The following is a 27,813-nucleotide window of genomic DNA, read 5'->3' on the forward strand; positions in this document are numbered from 1 at the left end:
GGTACAGTTCCTGTACGTATGTCCTTGATGACGGGTAAGCTGCTGCCGGTGATGCATTGGGCAGTTTTGACTACCTGTTGTAGAGCCTTCCTGTCCCCTCCAGTGCAGTTTACACACCATGCAGTGATGCAGCATGTTAGGACGCTCTCTGCTGTGCATCTGTAGAAGGATATTACTCTAGATGTGTATAGTTCAGCTCTCTTCAGCCTCCTCAGAAAGTAGGGGTACTGGTGCACTTTCCTGATTGTGTATGAGAGGTTGTGCAAGATGTGCAGTCCCAAGGAGTTTGAACCCGCTCGCAGTATGTACAACTCAGCTGCCAACGTAAAGAGGAGTGTGAATGGAGTGAGTTCTAGTGAAGTCGATAACCATCTCCTTTGTCTTATTGACAGTGAAGAAGGAGGTATTTACCTGGCACCAGGCCGCAAGCTCTTCCACCATCTCTCTGCAGGTTGTCTTACTGTTGTTGGTAATGAGACCACCACTGTTGTGTCATTGGCAAACTTGGCAATGTGATTACTCGGGTGTTTGGTCATGCAGTCACGTATGAGCAAAATGTATAGCAAATAGGCTCAGTTCGCAGCTTGGGGAGCACCCGTGTTGAGGACAATGGGGAAGGTGGAGCAGTGTGCATCCTGACTATCTGAGCTTTGATGATTAGGAAGTCCAGTACCCAGTTGCACAATGGTGTGTTTAGAATGAGGAGTAGTAATTCGTTCAACAATGTCTGAGGAACAATAGTGTTGTGTGCCAACCAGAAATCTAGAAATAACATTCTAACATAAATGTCCTTGTTTTCTAGGTAAGACCATATGATATAGGACGGAATTAGATTATTTAGTGAATTGAATCTGCTCCGCCATTTCATCATGGCTGATCCATTTTTCATCTCTTCATTCCCTGACTAATCAAAAATCCATCAACCTCTGCCTTAAGTATATATAAAGACTTGACCTCCACAGCTACCCTTGGCAAAGAATTCAACAGATTCACCACTCTCTGGCTAAAGGATCTCCTGAGCTCTGTTCTAAAAGGGCATCCTCTATTCTGAGGCTGTGTCTTTTAGTCACAGACATTCCCACCATAGGAAACATCCTCTCCGTACCCACTCTACCAAGGCCTTTCATTCTTCTAAATTCCAGTGAATACAAGCCCAGAGCCATCAAAATCTCTTCATATAACAAACCATTCACTCCTGGAATAATTTTTTGAACCTCCTTTAATCTTCTCCTGTTTCATCACATCCTTTCTAAGATAAGGGACTCACCACCGACTCAACCTGCAAATCAACCTTTAAAGAATCCTGCACAAGAACGCCCAAGTCCTTTTGCACCTCAGATTTTTAGATTTTCTCTCCATTAAGAAAATAGTCAACCCTTTCATTCCTTCTTACAAAGTACATGACCATATATTTCCTGACACTGTATTCCATCTGCCACTTATTTGCCAATTCTCCTAATCTAAGTCCTCTGTAGCCTTTCTACTTCCTCAGAACTATCTGCCCCTTCAGCTGTTTTCATATCGTCTGCAAAATTTGCAACAAAGCCATGAATTCCATCATCTAAATCTTTGGCATATAACGTAAAAAGAATTGGTCCCAACAGAGAGTCCTGTGGAAAGCCAGCCAAAAGAAGGCTTCCTTTATTCCCACCTTTTGCCTCCTACAAATCAGCCACTGCTTTATCCATGCTAGAATTGTTCCTGTAATACCATGGACTCGTAGCTTGTTAAGCAGCCTTATATGTAGCGCCTTGTCAATTGTGTTCTGAAAATCCAAGTACACAACATCAACCGATTCTATCATGTGCCTCCATGTATTCCCAAAACCACATACTTATTTTTATTTTTAACATCTTTTTATTAATTATCATTAAAGATCAACAAAAACAAATAAAGTAATCAAGTCAATATGTACAATAAAGAATTAGATTAGCAGATAACTGATTAAGCTAAACAATATGTTGATAATAATAAAAGAGATAAAGTGTTAAAAATATATTTTTTTGAAAGAAAAAAGAAGGAAAAAAAAGAACCCCTACTAACTAAAAGAAAACTGAGATTAAAAAAAAACCCATTGGGAGCACAACCCCGAAGCAATATGTCATACAAGCTTCTGTAAGAGAAAAACATCCATCCACCAACTCAAATCCATTAAAACAAAAATCGGAAGGAGACCATATTAATTAACTCAAATCAAATGATAATAACAGGCAAGTGAATCCTATCTTTTCTCAAAATCAAATCAAGGATCAAAAGCTCGACTTCTGATTTTCTCCAAACTAAGACATAACTTCACCTGAGAAAACCATTGTATCAAAGTGGGAGCAGAAGCATCTTTCCATTTCAACAAAATAGCCCTTCTAGCCAATAGTGTAATGAATGCAATTACATGTTGGTCTGATAGGGAAATACCATGAATATATTGAGGAATTATACCAAACAAAACTGTCAAATTATTAGGTTGTAAATTAATTTTTAAAGCTTTAGAAATTGTAAAAAAATAATTTCCAAAAACGTTTCAATACAGAACATGACCAAAACATATGTGTCAACATAGCTGTCTCAGTTTTACATCTATCACACTGACTTATCAACATTAGGAAACATTTTAGACAGTCTCTCCTTTGTCAAATAATAACGGTGTACAATTTTAAATTGAATTAAAGAGTGACTGGCACAAATCGAAGAAGAGCTAACCAACTTCAAAATCCGCAACCAGTCCTGTGTTATCAAGGTCATGTTAAGTTCTCTCTCCCAATCCTGCTTAATCTTAAGTGAAGGGTAATTATGCTGTTGTAACAATAAGTTATATATTTTCCCAATGAAACCCTTCACTAAAGGGTTCATTTTTAAAATAATATCTAACAGGTCAGAATCCTGTATATATGGAAAATTGCTTAAATATTCTTGTAAAAAGTGTCTGACCTGAAGATATTGCAGGAAATGTGAATAGGAGAGAGAGTATTTAGTTACTAATTTCTCAAGAGACATCAATCGGCCATCCTGGAACAGATCCATGAAGGAATAAACTCCTTTAGTCCTGCAAAGAAGAAAAGTAGGATCACTTAATGAAGGTTTAAAGAGTAATTTCAATAAATTAAACTAAAGAGTTTAAATTTTTTGAGATTAACATAATTACAAAACTGATACCAAATTCGTAATGATTGCTTAATCACCGGATATAAATTTAAATTCATTTTAGAAGAATCACCTGGAAACGGAGATTTATAAAGTTCAATATAATAATCTTGAAAAAATTTATTAATGTCTTCATAATTATAAGCTAAATTACTATCTGCCTTATGAATTTTTTAAATTATTCTTTTGGCTCTAGCAGCTTTTAATTGAGATGCTAGTAACTTATTATTTTTATCACCAAGCACATAAAATTTATTTTTCAGTTTAAGCAAATATCCTTCAATAGGATAAGTTAATAATAAATTGTACTGTGATTGGAGTTCAACCCTTTGTTTAAATAAATCAATGTTAGGAGAGATCATATAGATATTATCTAAATCTTTAATTTATTTTGAAATCTTTTAATTCCAAGTCCCATTCCCATTCTGATATGTCTATCCACGGCCTCCTCTACCGTCAAGGTGAAGCCACACTCAGGTTGGAGGAACAACACCTTATATTCCGTCTAGGTAGCCTCCAACCTGAGGGCATGAATATTGACTTCTCTAACTTCTGTTAATGCCCCTCCTACCCTTCACACCCCATCCCTTATTTATATATTTAATATATATATTTTTATATATTTTTTATTTTTTCCCCCTTTTTTTCCTCTCTCTTTTTTCTCCCTCTGTCCCTCTCACTATAACTCCTTGCCTGCTGTCCATCCTCTGGGCTCCCCTCCCCCCTTCTCTTTCTCCCCAGGCTTCCCATCCCATGATCCTCTCCCTTCTCCAGCTCTTAGATCTACCCCTCCCCTCCTGTCTTCTCCTATCATTTCGGATCTCCCCCTCCTCCTCCCACTTTCAAATCTGTTACTATCTCTTCTTTCAGTTAGTCCTGACGAAGGGTCTCGGCCCAAAACGTCGCTGTACCTCTTCCTATAGATGCTGCCTGGCCTGCTGCGCTCACAAGCATTTTTTGTGTGTGTTGCTTGAATTTCCATCATCTGCAGATTTCCTCGCCTATAGGTTCATCTACCTTTTTTTGTATATTGTGCGCATTCAAATATAAAACCTTCTGTCCTGTATTCACCCTTTTCGATTTTGTCCACCTTTTACATTGCAACTCATTCTGTTGACTGTAATTTTGCCCTATCATCAGCCTCTCTTTACTAGTAGCCTCACTACACGTTGCTTCTGTTTGTAAACCAACTACCTCAGTTTCAGCACGATTTCTCCAGCTCCCACACACCTGCCAAATTAGTTTAAACCCTCCTGAACAGCTCTAGCCAACTTGCCTGAAAGCATATTGGTCCCACTCGAGTTCCAGTGTTCTCGTTTTAAACAGTAATCCACAGTTTGAAATTCTCCCTCAGAAGGAACCAATCCCTCCATTCAACCCAACAAAACCCTAAATGATGATATGTGTTTATGGCCATTTCCTTTGTCTTTCTAAATGCCAGTGGACAGAAACCCAGCTTGTTCAACCTTTCTTCTTAAGGTAATCCACTCTGAACTGTGTCTCAGGCCTTAATGTGCTTCCTTAAGCAAGCAGAACAACAGTGTATATAATACCCCAGAAATGTTCTCACCCAATGCCCATATAACAGAAGTGAAACCTTCCTACTTCCATAGTCAATTCCCCTAGAAGTAAATGAGAGTCTATTTTCATAAATACCTCCTATAATTGTAAATAAGCCTTTTGTAAATCATACATTTGCAAACCTCAGTCCATCTTCTTCCCCTCTATCATGAGATGTCTGAATGGACAATCAACACATGAACACTACCTCACTATTTTTTGCCCTGCTTACTTAATTTAAAAATTTTAATATATTGATCATTGTAATTTATAATTTAAAAAATTAAGTATTACAATGAACTACTGCCACAAAACAACAAATTTCATGACATATGCCAGTGATATTAAACCCGATTCTGATTCTGTACCCTATTCTGCAATCTCTCACTATTTAAGTAAGATACCACTTCCTTTTTATTTTTCCTGCCAAAATAAAAAGCTTAGTATTTCCCTCATTATATACTCCATTTGTTATATGATCTGATAAATGCAGGTTATATGATACTTGCCAGATCCTTGCACACTTGATAAACCTGGCTATATCCTATTGTAGTCTTTATGTCATGCTCACATTTTACATTTTGTGGCACCTTCTGTATCTTCCTTAAAATTAATTGTAAAAAGCTGAGTCCCAAGCATTGATTCCATACATTGTGTTTTATCAAGATGAAAAAGAACCATTTACATTTGCTTTCTGTTTCCCACTAGTCATCCAATTATCTGTCTGCACCTGAATGTTATCTGCTGCACAATAAACTTTTATTCTAGCCTGCTTCTTCACTCCTCACACAACATTCCTACAAGCCACAAAAACAAATCTAGTGAACCTTTACTACATTCCCTCACTCTCACTTGTGTAAAAAAAATCCTTTCTGTACACAGTATTCCTGATGAGGTTGCACCAGAACTTTATACGAATGGAAACATGAGGAAATCTGCAGATGTTGGAAATTCAAGCAACACACATAAAAATTGCTGGTGAACGCAGCAGGCCAGGCAGCATCTATAGGAAGAGGTACAGTCGACGTTACGGGCCAAGACCCTTCATCAGGACTAACTGAAAGAAGAGATAGTAAGAGATTTGAAAGTGGGAGGGGGAAGGCCTCCTGTCCCATGATCCTCTCATATCCCTTTTGCCAATCAACTTTCCAGCTCTTGGCTTCATCCCTCCCCCTCCTGTCTTCTCCTATCATTTCGGATCTCCCCCTCCTCCTCCCACTTTCAAATCTCTTACTATCTTTTCTTTTAGTTAGTCCTGACGAAGGGTCTCAGCCCGAAACGTCGCTGTACCTCTTCCTATAGATGCTGCCTGGCCTGCTGCGTTCATCAGCAATTTTTATGTGTGTTGCTTTATACGAATGGAACTGGATATATCTACTTTTGTACTCTAATCTTGCAAAAGTTTGGCTTCCTATTTTCATGAATATGCTCAATATTAACTATTGGTAATAAAACCAGAAAGTGTTGGAAATACTGAGCAGGTCAGGCAGAAATATCGCTAATGCTTTATATGGAAGACCCTGGAAATAAATTATAGCATTTGCAGTTGTTAATAATATTTTACGATTATCACACATGGATAAAAGAGTCACTTTCTTTTTCTATCTGTCTCCAGATTCACCCTATCCTCCTTGTCCCCACCTGGCTCCATCTGCCTATTTTTTTCTGTTTGACTACCTGTCGCTCGTTTGCCCCTGTCACCCAATTTCATGCCTCCTCCCCCTCCCCCCACATGGGCCTATCTGCCGATTATTGCTCACCCAGCTTCCTAACTGGCTGCATTGCCATCATTTATGGGAGGCAGCAGCACAAGATTGAATTGAGCTGCAGAGAGTTGTAAGATTAGTCATCTCCATCATGGGCACTAGCTCCCGTAGTATCCAGGACATCTTCAAGGAGTGGTGCCTCAAAAAGGTGGCCTTCATCATTAAGGACCCCCATCACCCAGAACATGCCCTGTTCTCATTGCTACCATCAGGAATGAAGGCACACACTCAACAATTTCTATTTCTACTTTTTTGCACTACATATTTAATTTAGCTGTTTAATACATATATTCATATCGTAATTCACAGTTGCTTTTGCTATTATTATATATTGCATTGTACTGCCACCACAGAGTTAACAAACCTCATGACAAATGCTGGTGATATTAAACCAGATTTGGATTCTGATTCTGATCTACTGGCCCTTTTATCATCTCTCTCCCTCCCACCCCTTTATGCTGGCTATCTTGCATCTTCATGCTCAGATACAGGGATCAACCCAAAATGGTGACATTATGATTCTCCCCACAGCTAATGTTCTACTTGTTTATTGCCCAGGTTTCAGCATTCTCTTGTTTTTCTCTCTAAATAACAACCCTTTTCAATCTTTAAATCAAATGCCTTCCTATTTATTTACACATCACATTTTGTCTGCCAGCCCTCTCTGCAATCTCTTCATAGCCCACACTGCCACCTAGCTTTGTGTTATCAGTAAGGCTAGATACAGTATATGACAATAGATCCCTGAATGCAACTCATTGATTGTAAACAGAATGTGATCAAAGGCCTGATCCCAGAGGCACTCCTTTTCCACAGTCTCTCCTCTTGGAGTATGACTAGGAAGGTTCTCCATCATCTAAGTCATTGTATATCAAGCAGGTAGACAACTTAATCAGCAAGAACAAGTTGGGCTGATGGGCCTGTTTCGATGTCATATCTAAAGAAGAGGGTGATTGATTCATTTGATTCCTGACTAGTAAAGGTGTCAAAGGTTATGGGAAGAATGTTGAAAATGGAGTTGAGAGGGAAAATAAATCCGTCTTGAATGAATGGCGGAGCAGACTCTATGTGCTAAATGTCCCAATTCTGCTCCTACGTCTTATGGTCTTATATATCACCTCAATTCTGTCCTCCAGTCCCAGGAAGATCCTCATAAACCTTTTCTCCACCATCTCTAGTTTAATAACATCCTTCTTATTGCAAAGTGTCCAGAGCGCCTCACCAGCATTCCACAGAGCTGGAACATGGCTTCCCGACTCTTGTACTTAATGGTTATAAAATGAATGCAATTGTGCTAAACATCTCCTTTATCACCCTGTATACTCCTGTTTCCACTTTTAAAGGACTATGCACTGGTACCCCAATGCCTTTCTGTTCTACTACACTCTCTAGGTCCTGTCATTTACAATGTTAACCAGTTGAATGTTAGACACTGTTGGCTTACTGCCATACATGTAATTCAGTTTCCAAGTCCGCTACGTCTAATTACTGAATTAGGCCTTTGTAGTTTACTTTATTCAGACTTAAAATCCTCATTTCAGTTTGAACTAATAATCTTTGTATAAAATTCTATCCTGTTTTGATTCATGTACTCTAAAATCTTCTTAACAAACAAGTGATCAATTAACACTTTCTCTTTAACCAATAATAGTGAAATAACCTTTCCATAATTGGTTCCTCAACATACTAGTCAGCCACATTATGTCCTACAGCCTCCATAAATTCATCCTCTACACTATTACTGCTTAATAGGTTTGCTTTGCTTATATGTAGATTAAAGTCCAACTTAATTATTGTATTTACCTTGTGAAGTGCTCTTCTAATTTCAATTTATTCTTTGGTCTATAGTGCCATTACTATCAAAGAAGTTTACATACAACTCCAATCAATGTTATTTTTTAATTTCAAAAATAAACTTCATTTATTACGACGAATACAAACAGGAGAAAAGATAACGCATAACTTTTCCACTTATGTTCATTATACTCAGTAGTGTGAACTTATACTTTTAAATCAACAAATGACACTTGCTGTTTCTTACGTTCACCCATAATAACTGATTTTCTAAGCTGAGATCCTTCCTTCCTACTGTCTTTCTTTAAAATCGGTTTGATCCTGTTCCTTTCCTATTTTGCCTGTCTCTTGAAAAGAGGAGTATCCTCGAATACAGTACGTACTGTAATTCCCAACTTTGGTTACTTTACTGCCACATCTTACAATGGTTATTGATTCATACCCACTTAATTTTAACCGTGTCATTAATTCAACTACATTTTTGCCAATATTTTGTGCATTAAGGAAAAGAACTTTCAGTTTTATTATTACACCATTAATAAATCAGATTTTTCTTCTCAGTCTGTTAGAGAATGAGTCTACTAGCATAAAGAGATTACAAAACTGTGATTGCCTATGTCAATAATCTGAGACTTTCACATCGTAATGACCCAGATGTCTATTTATGGCAGGGTTGAAAACAGCAATGAACAAGTTTTGGATGGGAGGTGATATTTTAATCCCCTAACTCCCTGCTCATGGGTTAAAAAGGAGGGTGAGGGAGGGCCACTAACTTTAATTTCAAATTGCAAATTTCTGCAAAGATGGAGCCTAAAGAATGAAATTTATAGTGGTTTATAAAACCATGAAGGACATAGATAAGGTAAATGTTTACAGCCTTTTTTTTCCCAGTGTAGTGGAGATTGAAACTACTAGAGGGCATAGTTTTATGTGAGAGGGGAAAAACTTAAAGGGCATCCAAGGAGCAAATTCTTCACACAGAGGGTGGAGAGTATATAGAAGGAGCTGTCAGAGGAAGCAGTAGAAAAAGATATAATTACAAATTTTTGTAAGCATTTGGACAAATACACAGATTGGAAAGAATCCAAGAACAGTTAAATGGAATGAGTTTAGATAGGCATCCTGGTCGGCAGGTCAAAGGCTTCATGACACTGTTTTGAAATGTAGCATCTCATCCCTCAATTATTCATCAGACTGTCATTTGAGGGACTTTGCAATGCAATGCAAGCAATGCACAATTTGCTTGTTCATTTGGAACCATTCTCAAACCTTGATCTTTTAAAAAGTGATCTTCATCAACATAATATGGAAAAAGGTCATAGATAAGTCTTTATTTTAGGGTTTTATATGCCCTTTTAAAAGATTATTAAATCAAATACATCAAAATGCATTGATGAAATTATAGCTTTTTGTGAAGAATATTTTTATATTTACTTTACTTCATTTTGCAAGGATTTTGGAATGACATGAACTGTGGCCACCCATTTCCTTCTATATGTGAAAGAAGTAACAGTTCAATTAATACTACACAAGCTCCCACTGAGGACTCTAATTCAGGAGGATGCCCTACGGACTGGAAACCATTTGGAAAGAAGGTATATGCTTCCACAGATGCTGCCTGACCTATTGAATGCTTCTAACATTTTCCTTTTATGTTCAAAAGGCAATTGACCACCATCTTGTCTGGGCCAATATTAGCTGTTAATACCCGTTTTTCCTCACAGATTTTGCTGTTTGAGACATAATCAGTACTCATATTTTAATCCGTTTCCTGGGACAATTATAAAGTATAAAGGTTAACAACAGGAATTCTGCAGATGCTGGAAATTCAAGCAACACACATCAAAGTTGCTGGTGAACGCAGCAGGCCAGGCAGCATCTCTAGGAAGAGGTGCAGTCGACGTTTCAGGCCGAGACCCTTCGTCAGGACTAACTGAAGGAAGAGTGAGTAAGGGATTTGAACGTTGGAGGGGGAGTGGGAGATCCAAAATGATAGGAGAAGACAGGAGGGGGAGGGATAGAGCCAAGAGCTGGACAGGTGATAGGCAAAAGGGGATACGAGAGGATCATGGGACAGGAGGTCCAAGAAGAAAGATGGGGGGGGGGGACCCAGAGGATGGGCAAGAGGTATATTCAGAGGGACAGTGAGGGAGAAAAAAGAGAGTGAGAGAAAGAATGTGTGCATAAAAATAAGTAACAGATGGGGTACGAGGGGGAGGTGGGGCCTAGCGGAAGTTAGAGAAGTCGATGTTCTTGCCATCAGGTTGGAGGCTACCCAGACGGAATATAAGGTGTTGTTCCTCCAACCTGAGTGTGGCTTCATCTTGACAGTAGAGGAGGCCGTGGATAGACATGTCAGAATGGGAATGGGATGTGGAATTAAAATGTGTGGCCACTGGGAGATCCTGCTTTCTCTGGCGGACAGAGCGTAGATGTCCAGCAAAGCGGTCTCCCAGTCTGCATCGGGTCTCGCCAATATATAAAAGGCCACATCGGGAGCACCGGACGCAGTATATCACCCCAGTCGACTCACAGGTGAAGTGTTGCCTCAGTATAAAGTATAAAGGTTGATTGTTTGATCCAGGCAAGGAATGCCTGCATGGTCAGATAGCACAGGCAGCATATTTCTGGTTGCTGTCCAGCTCCAGGATGATCTGGCCCAATAAATAGATTAGTTTATTAGGGTCATTCTCCTGCACTGGAATCAAAGGAGAAGCAGCCCCACACAGAGTCTGGCCTGCTGCTAGATTTTGAAGCCTGTTGTGCACCACAAGAAGGCAAGCTTCAGAAGCAGTTACAAAATCAACTGCAAACAGCTGGCACAACTTTGTAATTTATTGTATGGAAATCCCGATGTTGCTTTTGCAAAGGGAAGTGCTATTAACTTCCTGAAAAATCTGTGGCAATAGAACTTATTGTAATTTTACTCCTTTGTTCCACAGGCTTTAGAGGCTGGTCTATATCACTGATGATCCGCTTTTCATATTTTCTATTTAAATATGTCTTTATTTTTCTGAAAAGAGCGCAGCAGAGCCAATGCCACAATAATGATCTTCAGACAACAGGCAATATTTTGGCTTGGACAATGAACACAAAATGCTGGAACAGCTCTGTAGGTTGAACTCAGCAATGTTGGAGGAACTCAGCAGGCCAGGCAACATCTAAACAGTCAACATTTCGGGCTGAGACCTTCAAGGTCAACATCTCAGCCTGGAATGTCAACTGTTTATTCTTTTCAACAGATGATTCCTGGCCTGCTGAGTTCCTCTAGCATTTTGTGTACGTTGAGTCAACAATTCAGACTGAAATGTTGACTGTTCTTTTCTCTCCATGGATTTTGCCTAACCTGCTGAGTTCTCCAGCATTTTGTGTGTTTGCTCAAGATTTTCAGCATCTGTAGAACCCCTTGTATCAACATTCTGGCTTGCACAGCAAACTACTTTGGCTTATTGCTGAAATATTGCTTTATTTGTAATATAATTACATGATGCATTGTACATGCTAAGAATTTGGGAATCTGTCCCTCAGTGTTTCAAGTTTTATGGTAAAATAGAAGAGGAACATTTATCTTGGAGTGCTGCAAGAGATGTTTGCATAAAAGGTGGAGGGAATCTGGCATCAATTCAAAATGCTAAGGAACAGGGTAAGTAATTATGACAAGTGTGGCTTTGTATTCGCTGATTTATTTTTAATGCTTTGATTTCATTATGGATTGACTTTCATTTTCAAACCTGGAAGCAGGAGGGACTTCAACAACTAACACCAGCCAATATATAAATGATCATCCAGGTACAAAATTGTGCACATCCAATATTCCAATTAATGCACTGATGTTTCAGTTTAGGGACAGATTTTTTTTTTTTGCCTGTGTTAGTGACAAAAAGCCAAAACCAAAAGGAGCAATAACATCAACATTGATCTCAGGATAAAAGAGCATAGTTGAATATATTTACAGTGAAGTGCATGATGTATACAATATTATTTTTAATTTTGATTTTGTCAGCGAATAAAAATACATAATAATTAATTGCTTGTATACAAATGAATCATTGCTAGTTTAGCAAAACCATTAATATAGTCCCACCTGAGCTAAAGCAGTACAGATAACAGTTTCAGATATTATTATCCTATTTGTATATATTAGTAACCTAGGATGTTCAATTTAAAATGATATCCTTATATTCACTGCTTTGCAGTTGTTCATTGTTAGCTTTATTTCTGAATACATTGGATACAATAGCTATTAGATGATTTGTGCTCTTCTCATATACTGTACTATTTTACTTTCTTGAGTGCCAAGTGTAATTTGATTCTTTGTTATTCCTGATCTTTATCTGTTGGTTCACCTTACCTTTTTTTAAATGATCATAATATAGTCCAATGGGAAAGTAATGGTATGAAACTCGGTTACAAAACACAAAACAGTGACTGGCAGATAATGGAGATACATTGGTGAAGTAGAAAACTCTACTAAAATTATGATTTTAATTTGGGTTCATTGAAAAGCTATTTCTGCTAGCTAGTGAATTGGAGCTTGAAGGGAAAAACTTCCATTTGTCAGTGAGATGTCAACCTGAAATACAAATTTCTGACTAACTCAAAGCAGTAAGAGGGGTGTTAGGAGGATATTTTATACAGAGGATAATCGCCTACCAAAATTGTAACAGATGCATCATAACATGTCAAAGGCTAGTGTATAAACATTTGAAAATATTGGATATAAAAATGACAGGAAAGTGCAAGAAAATGAGGCAAAATGATGAGTTCATTCAAGGACTAAGTATATAAGTGCATCTCTACTGTAAAACATTATGATTCCACTTTTGCACGTTAGAAGAATACCTCAAACTTTCATTCCAACTTAACCATCCTACTATTCAAATTATGCTCTAGTACAGTATATGTTTTGGAAAATCGGTAAATATATTTTGTGCATGCTATTTGCATTTTATTTTATTCAATGTGAATTCTGCAATTGCTCATTACCGTATTCTAAGATTCTTTTTTACCTTGATTACACTGCTGTGAGTTACTTTGGAACCACATATTAAAAGAGATGTATAAATGCAATGAAATCTTTTTTTAAGTGTTGAATTTTAACCACAATTTTGAATTATATTATCTCTTCCCCTTCACAGCATTTATTACCTTGTCTCTGAATGGCTTTCCTGGAGATGTCTGGATTGGATTAAATGATATTAATAAAGAGGGTAGATACCTCTGGACTGACGGGAAGGGAGTATCGTTTACTAATTGGGCCAAAGGCTTCCCAACAGGAAAAGCATACTCCTATGATAATCCGGTAGGTTCCAACCTCACCCCCTGAGCTTTACCAATGTAGTTGACTTACTTTTAGTGATATATGTCTTCACTAACATTCTAAGCTCAAGGGCTCAATGTCTAATCCTGTTAGATCTATGGAAGCGGTCACAATGTTTAATATTTTTATTTTAGAACATAGCACATAGAACAGTACAGCACAGTACAGGCGCTTTGGCCCACAATGTTGTGCCGTCCCTTAAACCCTGCCTCCCATAAAACCAACCACCTTAAATTCCTCCATATACCTGTCTAGTAGTCTCTTAAATTTCACTAATGTATCTGCCTCCCCCACTGACTCAGGCAGTGCATTCCACGCACCAACCACTCTCTGAGTAAAAAACCTTCCTCTAATATCCCCCTTGAACTTCCCACCACTTACCTTAAAGCCATGTCTTCTTGTATTGAGTAGTGATGCCCTGGGAAAGAGGCGCTGGCTATCCACTCTATCTATTCCTCTTATTATCTTGTACACCTCTGTCATGTCTCCTCTCATCCTCCTTCTCTCCAGAGAGTGAAGCCCTAGCTCCCTTAATCTCTGATCATAATGCATACTCTCTAAACCAGGCAGCATCCTGGTGAATATCCTCTGTACCCTTTCTAATGCTTCCACATCCTTCCTATAGTGAGGTGACCAGAACTGGACACAATACTCCAAGTGTGGCCTAACCAGAGTTTTATAGAGTTGCATCATTACCCAGCGACTCTTAAACACTATCCCTTGACTTTTGAAAGCTAACATTCCATAAGCTTTCTTAACTACCCTATCTACCTGTGAGGCAACTTTCAGGGATCTGTGGACATGTAGCCCCAGATCCCTCTGCTCCTCCACACTACCAAGTATCCTGCCATTTACTTTGTACTCTGCCTTGGAGTTTGTCCTTCCAAAGTGTACCACCTCACACTTCTCCGGGTTGAACTCCATCTGCCACTTCTCAGCCCACTTCTGCATCTTATCAATGTCTCTCTGCAATCTTTGACAATCCTCTACACTATCCACAACACCACCAACTTTTGTGTCGTCTGCAAACTTGCCAACCCACCCTTCTACCCCCACATCCAGGTCGTTAATAAAAATCACGAAAAGTAGAGGTCCCAGAACAGATCCTTGTGGGACACCACTAGTCACAATCCTCCAATCTGAATGTACTCTCTCCACCAGCACCCTCTGCCTTCTGCAGGCAAGCCAATTCTGAATCCACCTGGCCAAACTTCTCTGGATCCCATGCCTTCTGACTTTCTGAATAAGCCTACCGTGTGGAACCTTGTCAAATGCCTTACTAAAACCCATATAGATCACATCCACTGCACTACCCTCATCTATATGCTTGATCACCTCCTCAAAGTACTCCATCAGGCTTGTTAGACACGATCTGCTCCTCACAAAGCCATGCTGATTGTCCCTGATTAGACCATGATTCTCTAAATGCCCATAGATCCTATCTCTGAGAATCTTTTCCAACAGCTTGCCCACCACAGACATAAGGCTCACTGGTCTATAATTACCCAGACTATTCCTACTAACTTTTTTGAACAAAGGGACAACGTTCGCCTCCCTCCAATCCTCCGGTACCATTCCCGTGCACAACGAGGACATAAAGATCCTAACCAGAGGCTCAGCAATCTCTTGCCTTTCCTCGTGGAGCAGCCTGGGGAATATTTCGTCAGGCCCCGGGGACTTATCAGTCCTACTGTATTTTAAACAACTCCGACATCTCCTCTTCCTTAATATCAACATGCTCCAGAACATCAACCTCACTCATATTGTCCTCACCATCATCAAGTTCCCTCTCATTGGTGAATACCAAAAAGAAGTATTCATTGAGGACCTCACTCACTTCCACAGCCTCCAGGCACATCTTCCCACCTTTATCTCTAATCGGTCCTACCTTCACTCCTGTCATCCTTTTTTTCTTCACATAATTGAAGAATGCCTTGGGATTTTCATTTACCCTACTCGCCAAGGTGTTTAGTTGGAATATTTAACACATCAATGTTATCTCACCCCACATTAAAATTATGAACTCAGCAACATTCTAGTTTGGCCATGTTTCCTTAGGAAGCCAAACAGTAGAATTGGAATTGAGAGGGCTGTGGTGATGTTTGAGGTCAGCTGAATTACTTGATTTAGCTCTTAGTTAGTTACTTGATTTAGCTCTTGGGGTCAAACCATTTGCATGATTCTGTGATACGTAAGGCCATTAGAAGTACCCCTGGACCCCTGAAGCATTGCTCATTGGAAAGTACTCATGGGGATTTACACAAAAGAAATTGCAGAGGATGCTGGAAATCTGAAATAAACCAAAACTTGTTGGAAATGTCCAGCTGGTCAAGCAGCATCTGCAGATAAAAAACATAACATTTTGGGATGACCACCTTTCATATAAGAATATCTGTGGAGAATGATCAGCTATAAAAAAAACAAATAAAAAAAATTGAAAAAAATAAGTTTCTGTACTATGACTGCCATTTTAAAATGATTTAAAATGTAGGTGCCTCTGGTAATTGACATTGCTGAATGCCACATGTGTTTTTAATGGCACAAGTACTGGCCTATCCTAAGGCATAATATCTATACTTAGAGGTTATTACCGACTGCCCATACAGGCTGAATATACTGTCAATAGACCTGGCAGGTGATTGTGTCATTAGTATAGCAGACTTGGAAGATTAATACTTTTCTCAAAGAGTAAATATACCCCACTCAAAAGAGCAATGCTGGGATGTCCAGATCAAGAACTCCTGGATAAAGAGGATGTGGGATAGGATAGAGGAAAAACGGGAAGCTTCCACTTGATATTGAGAGTTCAGTACCACAGAAAGCCAATGGAACCCTGTTGTCCAGGAGTCAACATAACACGTGGTGAGATTCAAATGCAAAACAGGAAACAGTCCTTCAAGGTGACCCAACACTTCATCTGCAAAACTTTTGGAGTTGTTTTAATATATCTAGTGCTGCTGCAGCGACCTCCTCTCCGCTCCTCTACTTAGAGTTCGATCTAGGGCACTATTTGTGTGAAGTCTGAACGTTTTCTGTGTGACCACCAGGACTTTCAAAGGGTGTTCTGGTTTCTTCCTATATCCCTAAGACTTGAAGGTGGTTGATTAATTGGCCAGTGTAATTTCCATATGCATGTCAGTGTATAATAGAACTTAGAGACAGCTGATGGGGATTATGGGAAAATATAAAATGGGATTAATGTGGAATCAATTCAAACGGTAGCTAATGGTCAGCACAAACTTAATATGATGGCCCTACTTCCATGCTCGATCCTTCCTTTAGAATCTGTGACTCTATAAAGGAGTAGAGACTTTCAGAAACAACAATACAGTTCATTTCTGAAGGTGACTCTTAAGTGAGGTTCTTAATGAATATTTTACCCTTAAGGGACAATGTTGATACTGTAGCTAAGGATGAAGGTGTGAGATATTAATCAGGAAGGAATCGCTAATGGATTCTGTATTTCTGAAAGTGGATAAATCATCGAGTACCAATGAAGTGTCTTCCAGGCTGGTAAGAGAAGCAACTTAAGAAATTGAAGAGATTCTGATCATCATTTTCCTATTTTGCTTAAATGTTCTCCAGATGTTCTGCTGGGGAACCAAAAGACTGATAATCTTGCATCACTGCTTGAGAAAAGGGAAAGGTAGAGACTAGATGAAATCAGGCCAGTCATCCTAACTTTGGCATGGGGCATATTATTAGAAACTATTTTGAAGAATGTCATTTATAGCACTTCTGCTCTTTTATTTTTTTGGATATGCACTTGATATGCTGTATGGTCCTTGGCTGGAGCAGGAAGTTCCCATCTTTGTCATTAATTTCTACAATTCTGTTACTGTGAACCCCATTCCTCTACTGTCATACTCCTTCCTACATTTAATATCCTTTAAAGACATCCTCTATTGTTCTTGAACCCACTCCTCCTTGTACTCCACTGATAACTGACCTCATAAATAATTTATTCTATGCAAAGATAAAACTAAGCCAACAGCAAAAAGTTGCTGTGATATTTGGTCACGGATTTCCATACATTGCATTTGCACATCATCATTCAATTATCTGCCAACATTTTAAATATTAATTTCCACTGGAAATTTTTCTGTTGGTTTATGGTGCTAACCATTTTTTGTTTTCCTTATATGGCAATCTGACTGTGTGACTGTGAGTGTAACTGCAAAGAAACTTGGTGGCCTCTGGAAGGATAACTACTGCCAGATCAAAAGAGGTTTTATATGCCAGAAGTATAAAGGTAAGCACAGGGCTGATTTTTGCACAATATCTTAATCTGTGCTATCTTCAATCTAAAATTGTTTCTGGCAAACAATTAAATCATTGCTGATCTTGCACCACAGTACCTCTTTAATTCATCAGCCGATTTTTGTTGTTCTCCTCAGAGATGGAATGGTCCCAACCCCCTCGTGTACAGAATTCCAAATAATTCATTGCACTTTGGTGAAGAAGTTTCTTCTCATCTTGCGCTCAATAGATTGTTTCTTATATTGAAACTATAATGCAGTCATGGAGATGCATTAATTCTGTATGTATCATGTTAAGCTGCAGGAGGTTTGTGAATATTTGAATTAGGTCAGGCCTCTTTCTCCATAACTCAAGAGAACACAACTTTTACTTGCTCAATCTTCCTCATACATACAAGAAAGCCGGCACCTCAGGAATCCCTTACAAAATGCAGCAGGAAGTCAGCAGGTCAGATATCATCTATTGGAAGAAATGGACAATCAATATCAACTGTTCATTTCTCTCTCTGTATGCTGGCTGACCTACAAAGATCCTCCAGGAATTAGTGTGTTACTCCAGACTCCAGCATCTACAGTCTTTTATGTCACCCTCAGGAATCAATCTGATACTTTATTTATTTCCTTATGTCATAAGTGTGCACTTCCCTTGTGTAGAGTATTAGAAACATAGAAAACCTACAGCACAAAACAGGCCCTTCGGCCCACAAAACTGTGCTGAACATGTCCTTACCTTAGAAATGACCTAGGGTTACACCCTTGCCTATTTTTCTAGGCTCCATGTACCCACCCAGGAGTCTCTTAAAAGACCCTATTGTTTCCGCCTCCACCACTGTCGCTGGCAGCCCATTCCTAGCTCTCTCCACTCTCTGCGTAAAGAAAACTTACCCCTGACCTCCTCTGTACCTACATTCAAGCACCCTAAAACTGTACCCTCTCATGCTAGCCATTTCAGCCCTGGGAAAAATCCTCTGACTATCCACATGATCAATGCCTCTCATCATCTTGTACACCTCTATCAGGTCACCTCTCATCCTCCATCACTTCAAGGAGAAAAGGCCAAGTTCACTCAAACTATTCTCATAAGGCATGCTCCCCAAATCAGGCAATACCCTTGTAAATCTGCTCTTCACCCTTTCTATGGTTTCCACATCCTCCCTATAGTGAGGGAATCCAGAACTGAGCACAGTACTCCAAGTGGGTTCTGACCGGGGTCCTATATAGCTGCAACATTACCTCTTGGCTCTTAAACTCAATCCTATGATTGATGACGGCCAATGCACCATATGCCTTCTTAACCACAGAGTTAACCTGTGCAGCAGCTTTGAGTGTCCTATGGACTCAGACCCCAAGATCCCTCTGATCCTTCACACTGCCAAGAGTCTTACCATTAATACTATATCCTGCCATCATATTTGACCTATCAAAATGAATCACCTCACACTTATCTGGGTTGAACTTCAAGTGCCACTTCTCAGCCATCCCTCCACTTCCTCATCCAGGTCATTTATAAAAATCACAAACAGTAAGGGTCCCAGAGCAGATTCCTGGGGCAGTAAACTGGTCACTGACCTACCTCCATGCAGAATATGACCCGTCTACAACCACTCTTTGCCTTCTGTGGGCAAGCCAGTTCTGGATCCACAAAGCAATGTCCTCTTGGATCCCATGCCTCCTTACTTTCTCAATAAGCCTTGCATGGGGTACCTTATCAAATGCCTTGCTGAAATCCATATACACTACATGTATGTCTCTACCTTCATCAATGTGTTTAGCCACATCCTCAAAATATTCAATCAGGCTCTATGCCTCTCCAAATGTTCATAAATCCTGCTTCTCAGGATCTTCTCCATCAACTTACCAACCACTGAGGTAAGACTCACTGGTCTATAATTTCCTGGGCTATCTCTACTCCCTTTCTTGAATAAGTGAACAACATCCGCAACCCTCCAATCCTCCGGAACCTCTTTGCATTGATGATGCAAAGATCATCGCCAGAGGCTCAGTAATCTCCTCCCTCGCCTCCCACAGTAGCCTGGGGTATATCTGTCCAGTCCCGGTGACTTATCCAACTTGATGCTTTCCAAAATTTCTAGCACATCCTCTTCCTTAATATCTGCATGCTCAAGCTTTTCAGTTTGCTGTAGGTCATCCCTACAATTGCCAAGATCCTTTTCCGTAGTGAATACTGAATCAAAGTATTCATTAAGTACCTCTGCTACCTCCTCCAGTTCCAAACTCACTTTTCCACTATCACATTTGATTGGTCCTATTCTCTCACATCTTATCCTCTTTCTCTTCACCTACTTGTAGAATGCCTTGCAGTTTTCCTTAATCCTGTCCACTAAGGCCTTCTCATGGCAACTTTTGGCTCTCCTTATTTCATTCTTAAGTTCCTTCGTGGTAGCGTTATAATCTTCTAGATCGCTATCATTACCTAGTTTTTTGAACCTTTTGTAAGCTTTTCTTTTCTCCTTGACTAGATTTACAACACCCTTACGCCACAGTTCCTGTACCCTACCATCCTTTACCTGTCTCATTGGAACGTACCTCTGCGGAACCCTACGCAAATATCCCCTGAACATTTACTACATTTCTTCCGTACTTTTCCCTGAGAAAATCTGTTTCCAATTTATGCTTCCAAATTCCTGCCTGATAGCCTCATATTTCCCCTTACTCCAATTAAACACTTTCCTAACTTGTCTGTTCCTATCCCTCTCCAATGCTATGATAAAGGAGATAGAATTGTGATCACTGTCTCCAAAATGCTCTCCCACTGAGAGATCTGACACCTGACCAGGTGCATTTCCCAATACCAGATCAAGTACAGCCTCTCCTCTTGTAGGTTTATCTACTTATTGTGTCAAGAAATCTTCCTGAACACGCCTAACAAACTCCACCCCATCTAAAGCCCTCGATCCATGGAGATGCCAATCGATATTTGGGAAATTAAAATCTTCTGCCACAACAACTCTGTTATTATTACACCTTTCTAGAATCTGTCTGCCTATCTGCTCCTCCATGTCCCTGTTGCTATTGGGTGGTCTATAAAAAACACCCAGTAGGGTTAATGACCTCTTCCTGTTCCTAACTTCCACCCTCAGAGACTCCGTAGACAATCCCTCCATGACTTCCTCCTTTTCTGCAGCCATGACACTATCTCTGATCAACAGTGCCACGCCCCACTCTTTTGCCTTCCTCCCTCATCCAGGCATTTATCCTCCACCTCATTCTATTCCTATACTCACTGTCAGGTGGCACAGGCAGTAATCCCGAGTATTGTCTGTGCAGTCTCATTAGGACCCTGTTCAATGGAATAGGATATATTTTTATTCTTCTTGCATCCTATGGAATTAAAGGTCAACAAAACATTTGACTTCTTAATTATTTACTGTACTTGCATATTAACTTTCAGTGATCCATGTATAAAGACATTCAACTCCCTCTGAACACCAACACTCTTCAGTCTCTCATCATTTAAAAAATATTATGCCTCTCCAAAGGGAATGTACCCTTGTTTGTTTTACATTATATTTTATCTGTCATACCCTTGCCTTCCACAACTCCCTAGGCTTTTCTGCATCGTCTTCTCAGCCCTCATTACCACCTGGCTTTGTATGGTTAAGAAAACTTTGATATATTACATTGGATCTTCTCATGCAAATTATTGATTTAGAGTATGAGCAGCTGGTCTCACCAACAGTCTGGGTGGATTGGTCCTGCTGTGGAGGAGGTTTAAAAATAATTTGGCCACAGGTTGTGATGGAGTTGTGCTGTTGACGGTACTTCAGTCATATAAAGAAGCAAGACTGGGCCAGGTCGGTAAGCACAACTGTTATGATCAGATATATGGGAGAATTATAAAACTGAATTGCAACTGTTAAATTCAAAGATCTTGACTGACATGGCAAAGTAACTTAGATCATTGATCACAATGTGGGAATAACTCAGAAAAAGTTGAAGGAAAGGCAGGATTGGTACTCAACATTTCAGGGTATTTAAGTTTCAAATGTGATAGTGAAGAGGGTGGGGTGAATGCAAAAAAGGAGGGGCGAATGCAAAAAAGGAGGGGCATTGAATTATTGATCAGGGAACCAATCTCTGCAATAATAAGTGAGGATATCTTAGAAGGATGTTTAAATGAGGTCATATGGTATGGTGAAAAGAGGCAAGGGATGAAGTTTAAGGATTTCTTTGTGATTTGTGACCAATGATGTACCATTGAGACTGGTCTTTGCACCATTGCTGTTTGTGAACATACTAGCTATGATTAGTAAGTCTGCTTGGGCTAGTTGCAGCAGTAAATTTGCAGATTGGGCACACTGCAGAGAGTAAATGTTTGAAGTCTCAGAAAGTGTGCTGGTTGAGAGGATAACTCTGTCCTAGATGGTATCAATCTTTCTACCTACTGCTGCACACAACCAGCAGATGGACAGTATTTCATCTGTTAGTTGGTAGAAGAGCTCTTATTGATGTGGCTGGCCCACTTGTGTTTCTGGTAAATGGATTCCTCCAGAATGTTAATGGTATTAATAGCCGAGGATAACAATGAACTCCAAATGGTGGCATCTGCAAATAGTAATTATGGTAACCCCAATGAATGTCAACAGAAGGTTGTTCGATTAGATTTGTTAGAAATGGTAATGTCTGACACCTATAAACATACGAGATTTTGCAGAAGCTGAAAATCCATTAAAACACATACAGAATGCCAGAGGAACTTGGCAAGCCAGGCTGCATCTATGGAAATGTATTATTTGTTGATCTTTCAGGCCTAGATTCTTCATCAGGACTTATTTTCATTTTCATAGCTGCTGCCTGACATGCTAAATTCCTTCAACATTTTGTTGTGTTGTCTGATAATTGCGTGCCTTGAATTTTCCATACCACTCAGCCAAAGCCTAAATACTGTCCACTCCTGGCAGCTCATTCCAAGCATTCATCACTCTCTGTGTAAAACAAACTTGCCCTTTACATCTCCTTTGAAATTATCCCTCTCACCTTAAACGCCTGCCCTCTGGTACTAGATATTTCTACCTTGGGAAAATGATGCTGTCTGTCTATTTTATCTATGTCTCTCAGAATCTCATAAATCTCTATCAGATAACCTCTCAGCCCCCTCCTCCCGAAGAACAACCCAAGTATGTCCACCCTCTCATTATAGCATATGCTCTCCAATCCAGGCCTGATAAACTTCTTCTGCACCCTCTCCAAAGTCTTGACATACTACTTATAATAGAGCAAACTGAACTGTATGCAATCCTCTGCCCAACCAGAGTTTCATAAAGCTGCAACTTAACTTCTTGATGTTTAAATTCAATGCCTTGACTAATAAAAGTAAACATGTCAGATGCCTTCTTAACAACCCTATCTGCCTCCATAGCAACTTTCAGGGAGCTATGAACTTGGACTCTAAGATCCCTCTGCTCATCAACATTGTTAGTGGTCTTGCATTTAACAGTGTATTGCCTCTTTACATTTGACCTACCAAAGTGCAACACTTCACATTTATCTGGATTAAACTCCATCTGCCAATTTTCTGCCCATATCTGCAACTGATCTATATCCAGTTGTGTTCTTTGCCAGTCTTCTATGCCATACACAACACCATCAGTCTTCGTATCATCTGCAAACTTACTAACCCACCCATCTACGTATTCATCCAGGTCATTTATATACATCACAAACAGCAGAGGTCTCTGTACAGATCCCTGTGAAACACAACTAATCACAGACCTCCCACTATTATGAGTCCCTTTGATTGCTACCCTCTTTTCTCAACGAGCAAGCCAGTTCTGAATTCAAATGGGCAATTCACCATTGATCCCATGGATGTGCCAGATTAGGTTGCAGTTTTGTTGCTGTGATACAGCATTTGGGCTGTTTTCCAGTCTTCTGGAACCATTCCAGAATCTAGTGATTCTTGAAAGATCATTACAAATGCCTCCACAATCTCTTCAGGCACCTCTTTCAGAACCCTAAGGTGTACTCCATTTGGTCCAGGTGACTTATCTGCCTTCAGACCTTTCAGATTCCCAAGACCCTTCACATACTTCATGCCCCTGACACCTGTAACTGTCACCATATTGCTCATGTCTTCCACAGTGAAGATTGATGTTATGCCACCGTGGCACCTGCAATTCCTATTTACTTTTGTTTCCTGCATTTTTAAAAATATATTTATATAGCATGTTAATAACTTTCATTTACATAAGAATGGAAATGTTCTTTAAGGAATTTTTTGAACTATGATTTAATATTTTACAGATTAGAGGTGTACAGATATATGTGACATTGCGTAATCATGTCTCCAAGCAACATTACCCTTCGGCATTTTCTATATTGATTGTCCTTGAATTCCCCCGCATTGAAACCATATTGTTTGTGTGGTTTTCTCAATTTGATCTGTGATTGGAAAAGGTTCCTTGCTGACAATGTAGACTTTGGAAAACTGCTCCACTATCTTAGTTACCTAGTTACTTGCCTTACCACTCATTGTGTTTGCTAAAATGTCTTTTATGTAGACTGAAAAATTGGATGTTCTTCCTTTGTTGTTTAGAGAAAGCAAAGTACATTGGAGCTTGTGTGAAAATAAAGGAGCAAAATTTGATTTTTTTTCCCCACAGATCGTTCATTAAGCATGAACCCCACAACTGTTCCTGGACCAAATTACTATCAGTATGGCAACAATTCCTATAAAGTTATTACGGTCAAGTTGAAATGGCAAGATGCACGAAAAGTATGTGAAGCAGAAGGTGCCCAACTTGTCAGTATTAGGAACGCCTTTGAGAATTCCTTCTTGATGTTAGAGGCAAATAAGGCTGAAGAGAAACTTTGGATTGGATTAAATGCCAATGCGGTAAGAAACAAAGAGAAACATTGTATGTTGAAGAATAGAAAGTGAACATATTTATTTCTGTAACCACTTAGTACAGGACAAAATTTGAGGATTGATGTGAATATTCAGAGCAAATGCTGGGAATGAATGAGCATTTGACTGGAGGATGAAAAGCAGTGGCAATTGCTGCAAGATTAATGTTGGCCCAGGGTAAAATCTTTGGTAAATCAAACAGTCAGATTGTTGATTCTTTTGTGGGAAACTTGTCTCTCGGCTCTTTACAACTTAGTTTCTTTCAGTTTTCTGCACACCTTCAGGCAAACACAGAAGGATGGAAGAAGCTGGTCAGATGCAGAACCGTCCTCTTGCTTTTCTTCTTCAAAGTTCAAAGTAAATTTACTATCAAAGTATAAATATGTCACCATAGACAACCCTGAGATAGATTTTCTTGAGGGTAAGCTAAATAAATGTATAGAATAACAACTATAACAGAATCAGTGAAAGAGCACCTGTCTTGGACGTTCAACCAGAGAGTGGGAGACACCAATTTTTTCAAATACAGAAAGAAAGAAACATTAATAAAAAAATAAGTAAACAATAAATAATGAAAACATGAGAAGAATAATCCTTAAAAGTGTGTCCATTGGTTGTGGTAACTCTTCAATGATGGGGCAAGTGAAGTTATCCCCTTTGGTTCAAGAGCCTAATGGTTGAGGGGTAGTAACTGTTCCAAAACCTGGTGCTGAGAGTCCTGTTGCTCCCGTACATTCTTCCTGATGGCAGAGGTGAAGAAAGAGCATGCCCTGGGTGGTGGAGTTCCCTGATGATGGATGCTGCTTTCCTGAGACAGTGTTTCATGTGGATCTGCTCAACAGAGGGGATGGCTTTACCCCTGATGGACTGGGCTGTATCTATTATATTTTGTAGGATTTTCCATCGAGGCCGTTGGTATTTCCACACCAGGCTGTGATGCAGCCAAGCAATGGACTCTCCGTTACACATCTATAGAAGTTGATCAAAGTTTTAGATGTCATGCCAAATCTGTGCAAACTCCTCTGGAAGGAGAGGTGCAGCCGTACTTTCTTCACAATTGCACTATATGCTGGGCCCATGAAAGTTCCTCTGAAATAATAATACTACGGAATTTAAAGTTGCTAACTCTCTCCACCTCTGATCCTCTGATGAGAATTGACTCACGGACCTCTGGTTTCTTCCTCCTGAAGTCAATAATTAGTTCCTTGGTCTTGCTGACATTGAATGAAAGGTTGTTGTTATGGCACCACTCAGCCAGATTTTCAATCTCCTCTCCTATATGCTGATTTTTCACCACCTTTGATTCAGACAGTGGTGTCGTCAGCAAACTTGAACATGGCATTAGAGCTGTGATTAGCCACGCAGTCCTAGGTATAAAGTAAGTAAAGCAGGGGACTAAGCACACAGCTTGTGGTTAACCTGTGCTGATGGAGATCGAAGAACAGATGTTGTTGCCAATCTGAATGGACTGGGGTCTGCAAGTGAGGAAATCAAGGATTGAATTGCACAAAGAGATACTGAGGCCAATGTCTTGGAGTTTATTTTCTGAGGGGATGATGATGGTGTTGAATGCTGAGCTGTAATGCATGGATGAACTACAACAATTGTTCATCCCAGTTTGGCAAAAGAATAAGTCAAGGAAGGTAGTGCACCCGTGGCTGACAAGAGAAATTAGGGATAGTATCAATTCCAAAGAAGAAGCATACAAATTAGCCAGAGAAAATGGCTCACCTGAGGACTGGGAGAAATTCAGAGTTCAGCAGAGGAGGACAAAGGGCTTAATTAGGAAGGGGAAAAAAGATTATGAGAGAAAACTGGCAGGGAATATAAAAACGGACTGTAAAAGCTTTTATAGTTATGTAAAAAGGAAAAGACTGGTAAAGACAAATGTAGGTCCCCTGCAGACAGAAACAGGTGAATTGATTATGGGGAGCAAGGACATGGCAGACCAATTGAATAATTACTTTGGTTCTGTCTTCACTAAGGAGGACATAAATAATCTTCCAGAAATAGTAGGGGACAGAGGGTCCAGTGAGATGGAGGAACTGAGCGAAATACATGTTAGTAGGGAAGTGGTGTTAGGTAAATTGAAGGGATTGAAGGCAGATAAATCCCCAGGGCCAGATGGTCTGCATCCCAGGGTGCTTAAGGAAGTAGCCCAAGAAATAGTGGATGCATTAGTGATAATTTTTCAAAACTCGTTAGATTCTGGACTAGTTCCTGAGGATTGGAGGGTGGCTAATGTAACTCCACTTTTTAAAAAAGGAGGGAGAGAGAAACCGGGGAATTATAGACCGGTTAGCCTAACGTCGGTGGTGGGGAAACTGCTGGAGTCAGTTATCAAGGATGTGATAACAGCACATTTGGAAAGCGGTGAAATGATCGGACAAAGTCAGCATGGATTTGTGAAAGGAAAATCATGTCTGACGAATCTCATAGAATTTTTTGAGGATGTAACTAGTAGAGTGGATAGGGGAGAACCAGTGGATGTGGTATATTTGGATTTTCAGAAGGCTTTTGACAAGGTCCCACACAGGAGATTAGTGTGCAAACTTAAAGCACACGGTATTGGGGGTAAGGTATTGGTGTGGGTGGAGAGTTGGTTAGCAGACAGGAAGCAAAGAGTGGGAATAAACGGGACCTTTTCAGAATGGCAGGCGGTGACTAGTAGGGTACCGCAAGGCTCAGTGCTGGGACCCCAGTTGTTTACAATATATATTAATGACTTGGATGGGGGAATTAAATGCAGCATCTCCAAGTTTGCGGATGACACGAAGCTGGGTGGCAGTGTTAGCTGTGAGGAGGATGCTAAGAGGATGCAGGGTGACTTGGATAGGTTGGGTGAGTGGGCAAATTCATGGCAGATGCAATTTAATGTGGATAAATGTGAAGTTATCCACTTTGGTGGCAAAAATAGGGAAACAGATTATTATCTGAATGGTGGCCGATTAGGAAAAGGGGAGGTGCAACGAGACCTGGGTGTCATTATACACCAGTCATTGAAAGTGGGCATGCAGGTACAGCAGGCGGTGAAAAAGGCGAATGGTATGCTGGCATTTATAGAGAGAGGATTTGAGTACAGGAGCAGGGAGGTACTACTGCAGTTGT

The 27,813-nt window shown here is 39.8% G+C and overlaps 1 protein-coding gene across 1 annotated transcript in view; it reads left to right on the forward strand.

Annotated features, from left to right (window-relative positions):
- The window catches only part of mrc1a (mannose receptor, C type 1a), a 165,080-nt gene that overhangs the window by 116,947 nt on the left and 20,320 nt on the right, over nucleotides 1–27,813 (forward strand). The window contains exons 20-24 of the mRNA XM_072253795.1: nucleotides 9,711–9,853; nucleotides 11,787–11,901; nucleotides 13,397–13,559; nucleotides 17,724–17,830; nucleotides 24,461–24,693. Of these exons, the coding sequence (XP_072109896.1) occupies nucleotides 9,711–9,853; nucleotides 11,787–11,901; nucleotides 13,397–13,559; nucleotides 17,724–17,830; nucleotides 24,461–24,693 (761 nt within the window). The remainder of the gene's footprint in view (nucleotides 1–9,710; nucleotides 9,854–11,786; nucleotides 11,902–13,396; nucleotides 13,560–17,723; nucleotides 17,831–24,460; nucleotides 24,694–27,813) is intronic.

Source organism: Mobula birostris, chromosome 3, assembly GCF_030028105.1.
Source record: "Mobula birostris isolate sMobBir1 chromosome 3, sMobBir1.hap1, whole genome shotgun sequence".
In the NCBI taxonomy this organism is placed as follows: domain Eukaryota; kingdom Metazoa; phylum Chordata; class Chondrichthyes; order Myliobatiformes; family Myliobatidae; genus Mobula; species Mobula birostris.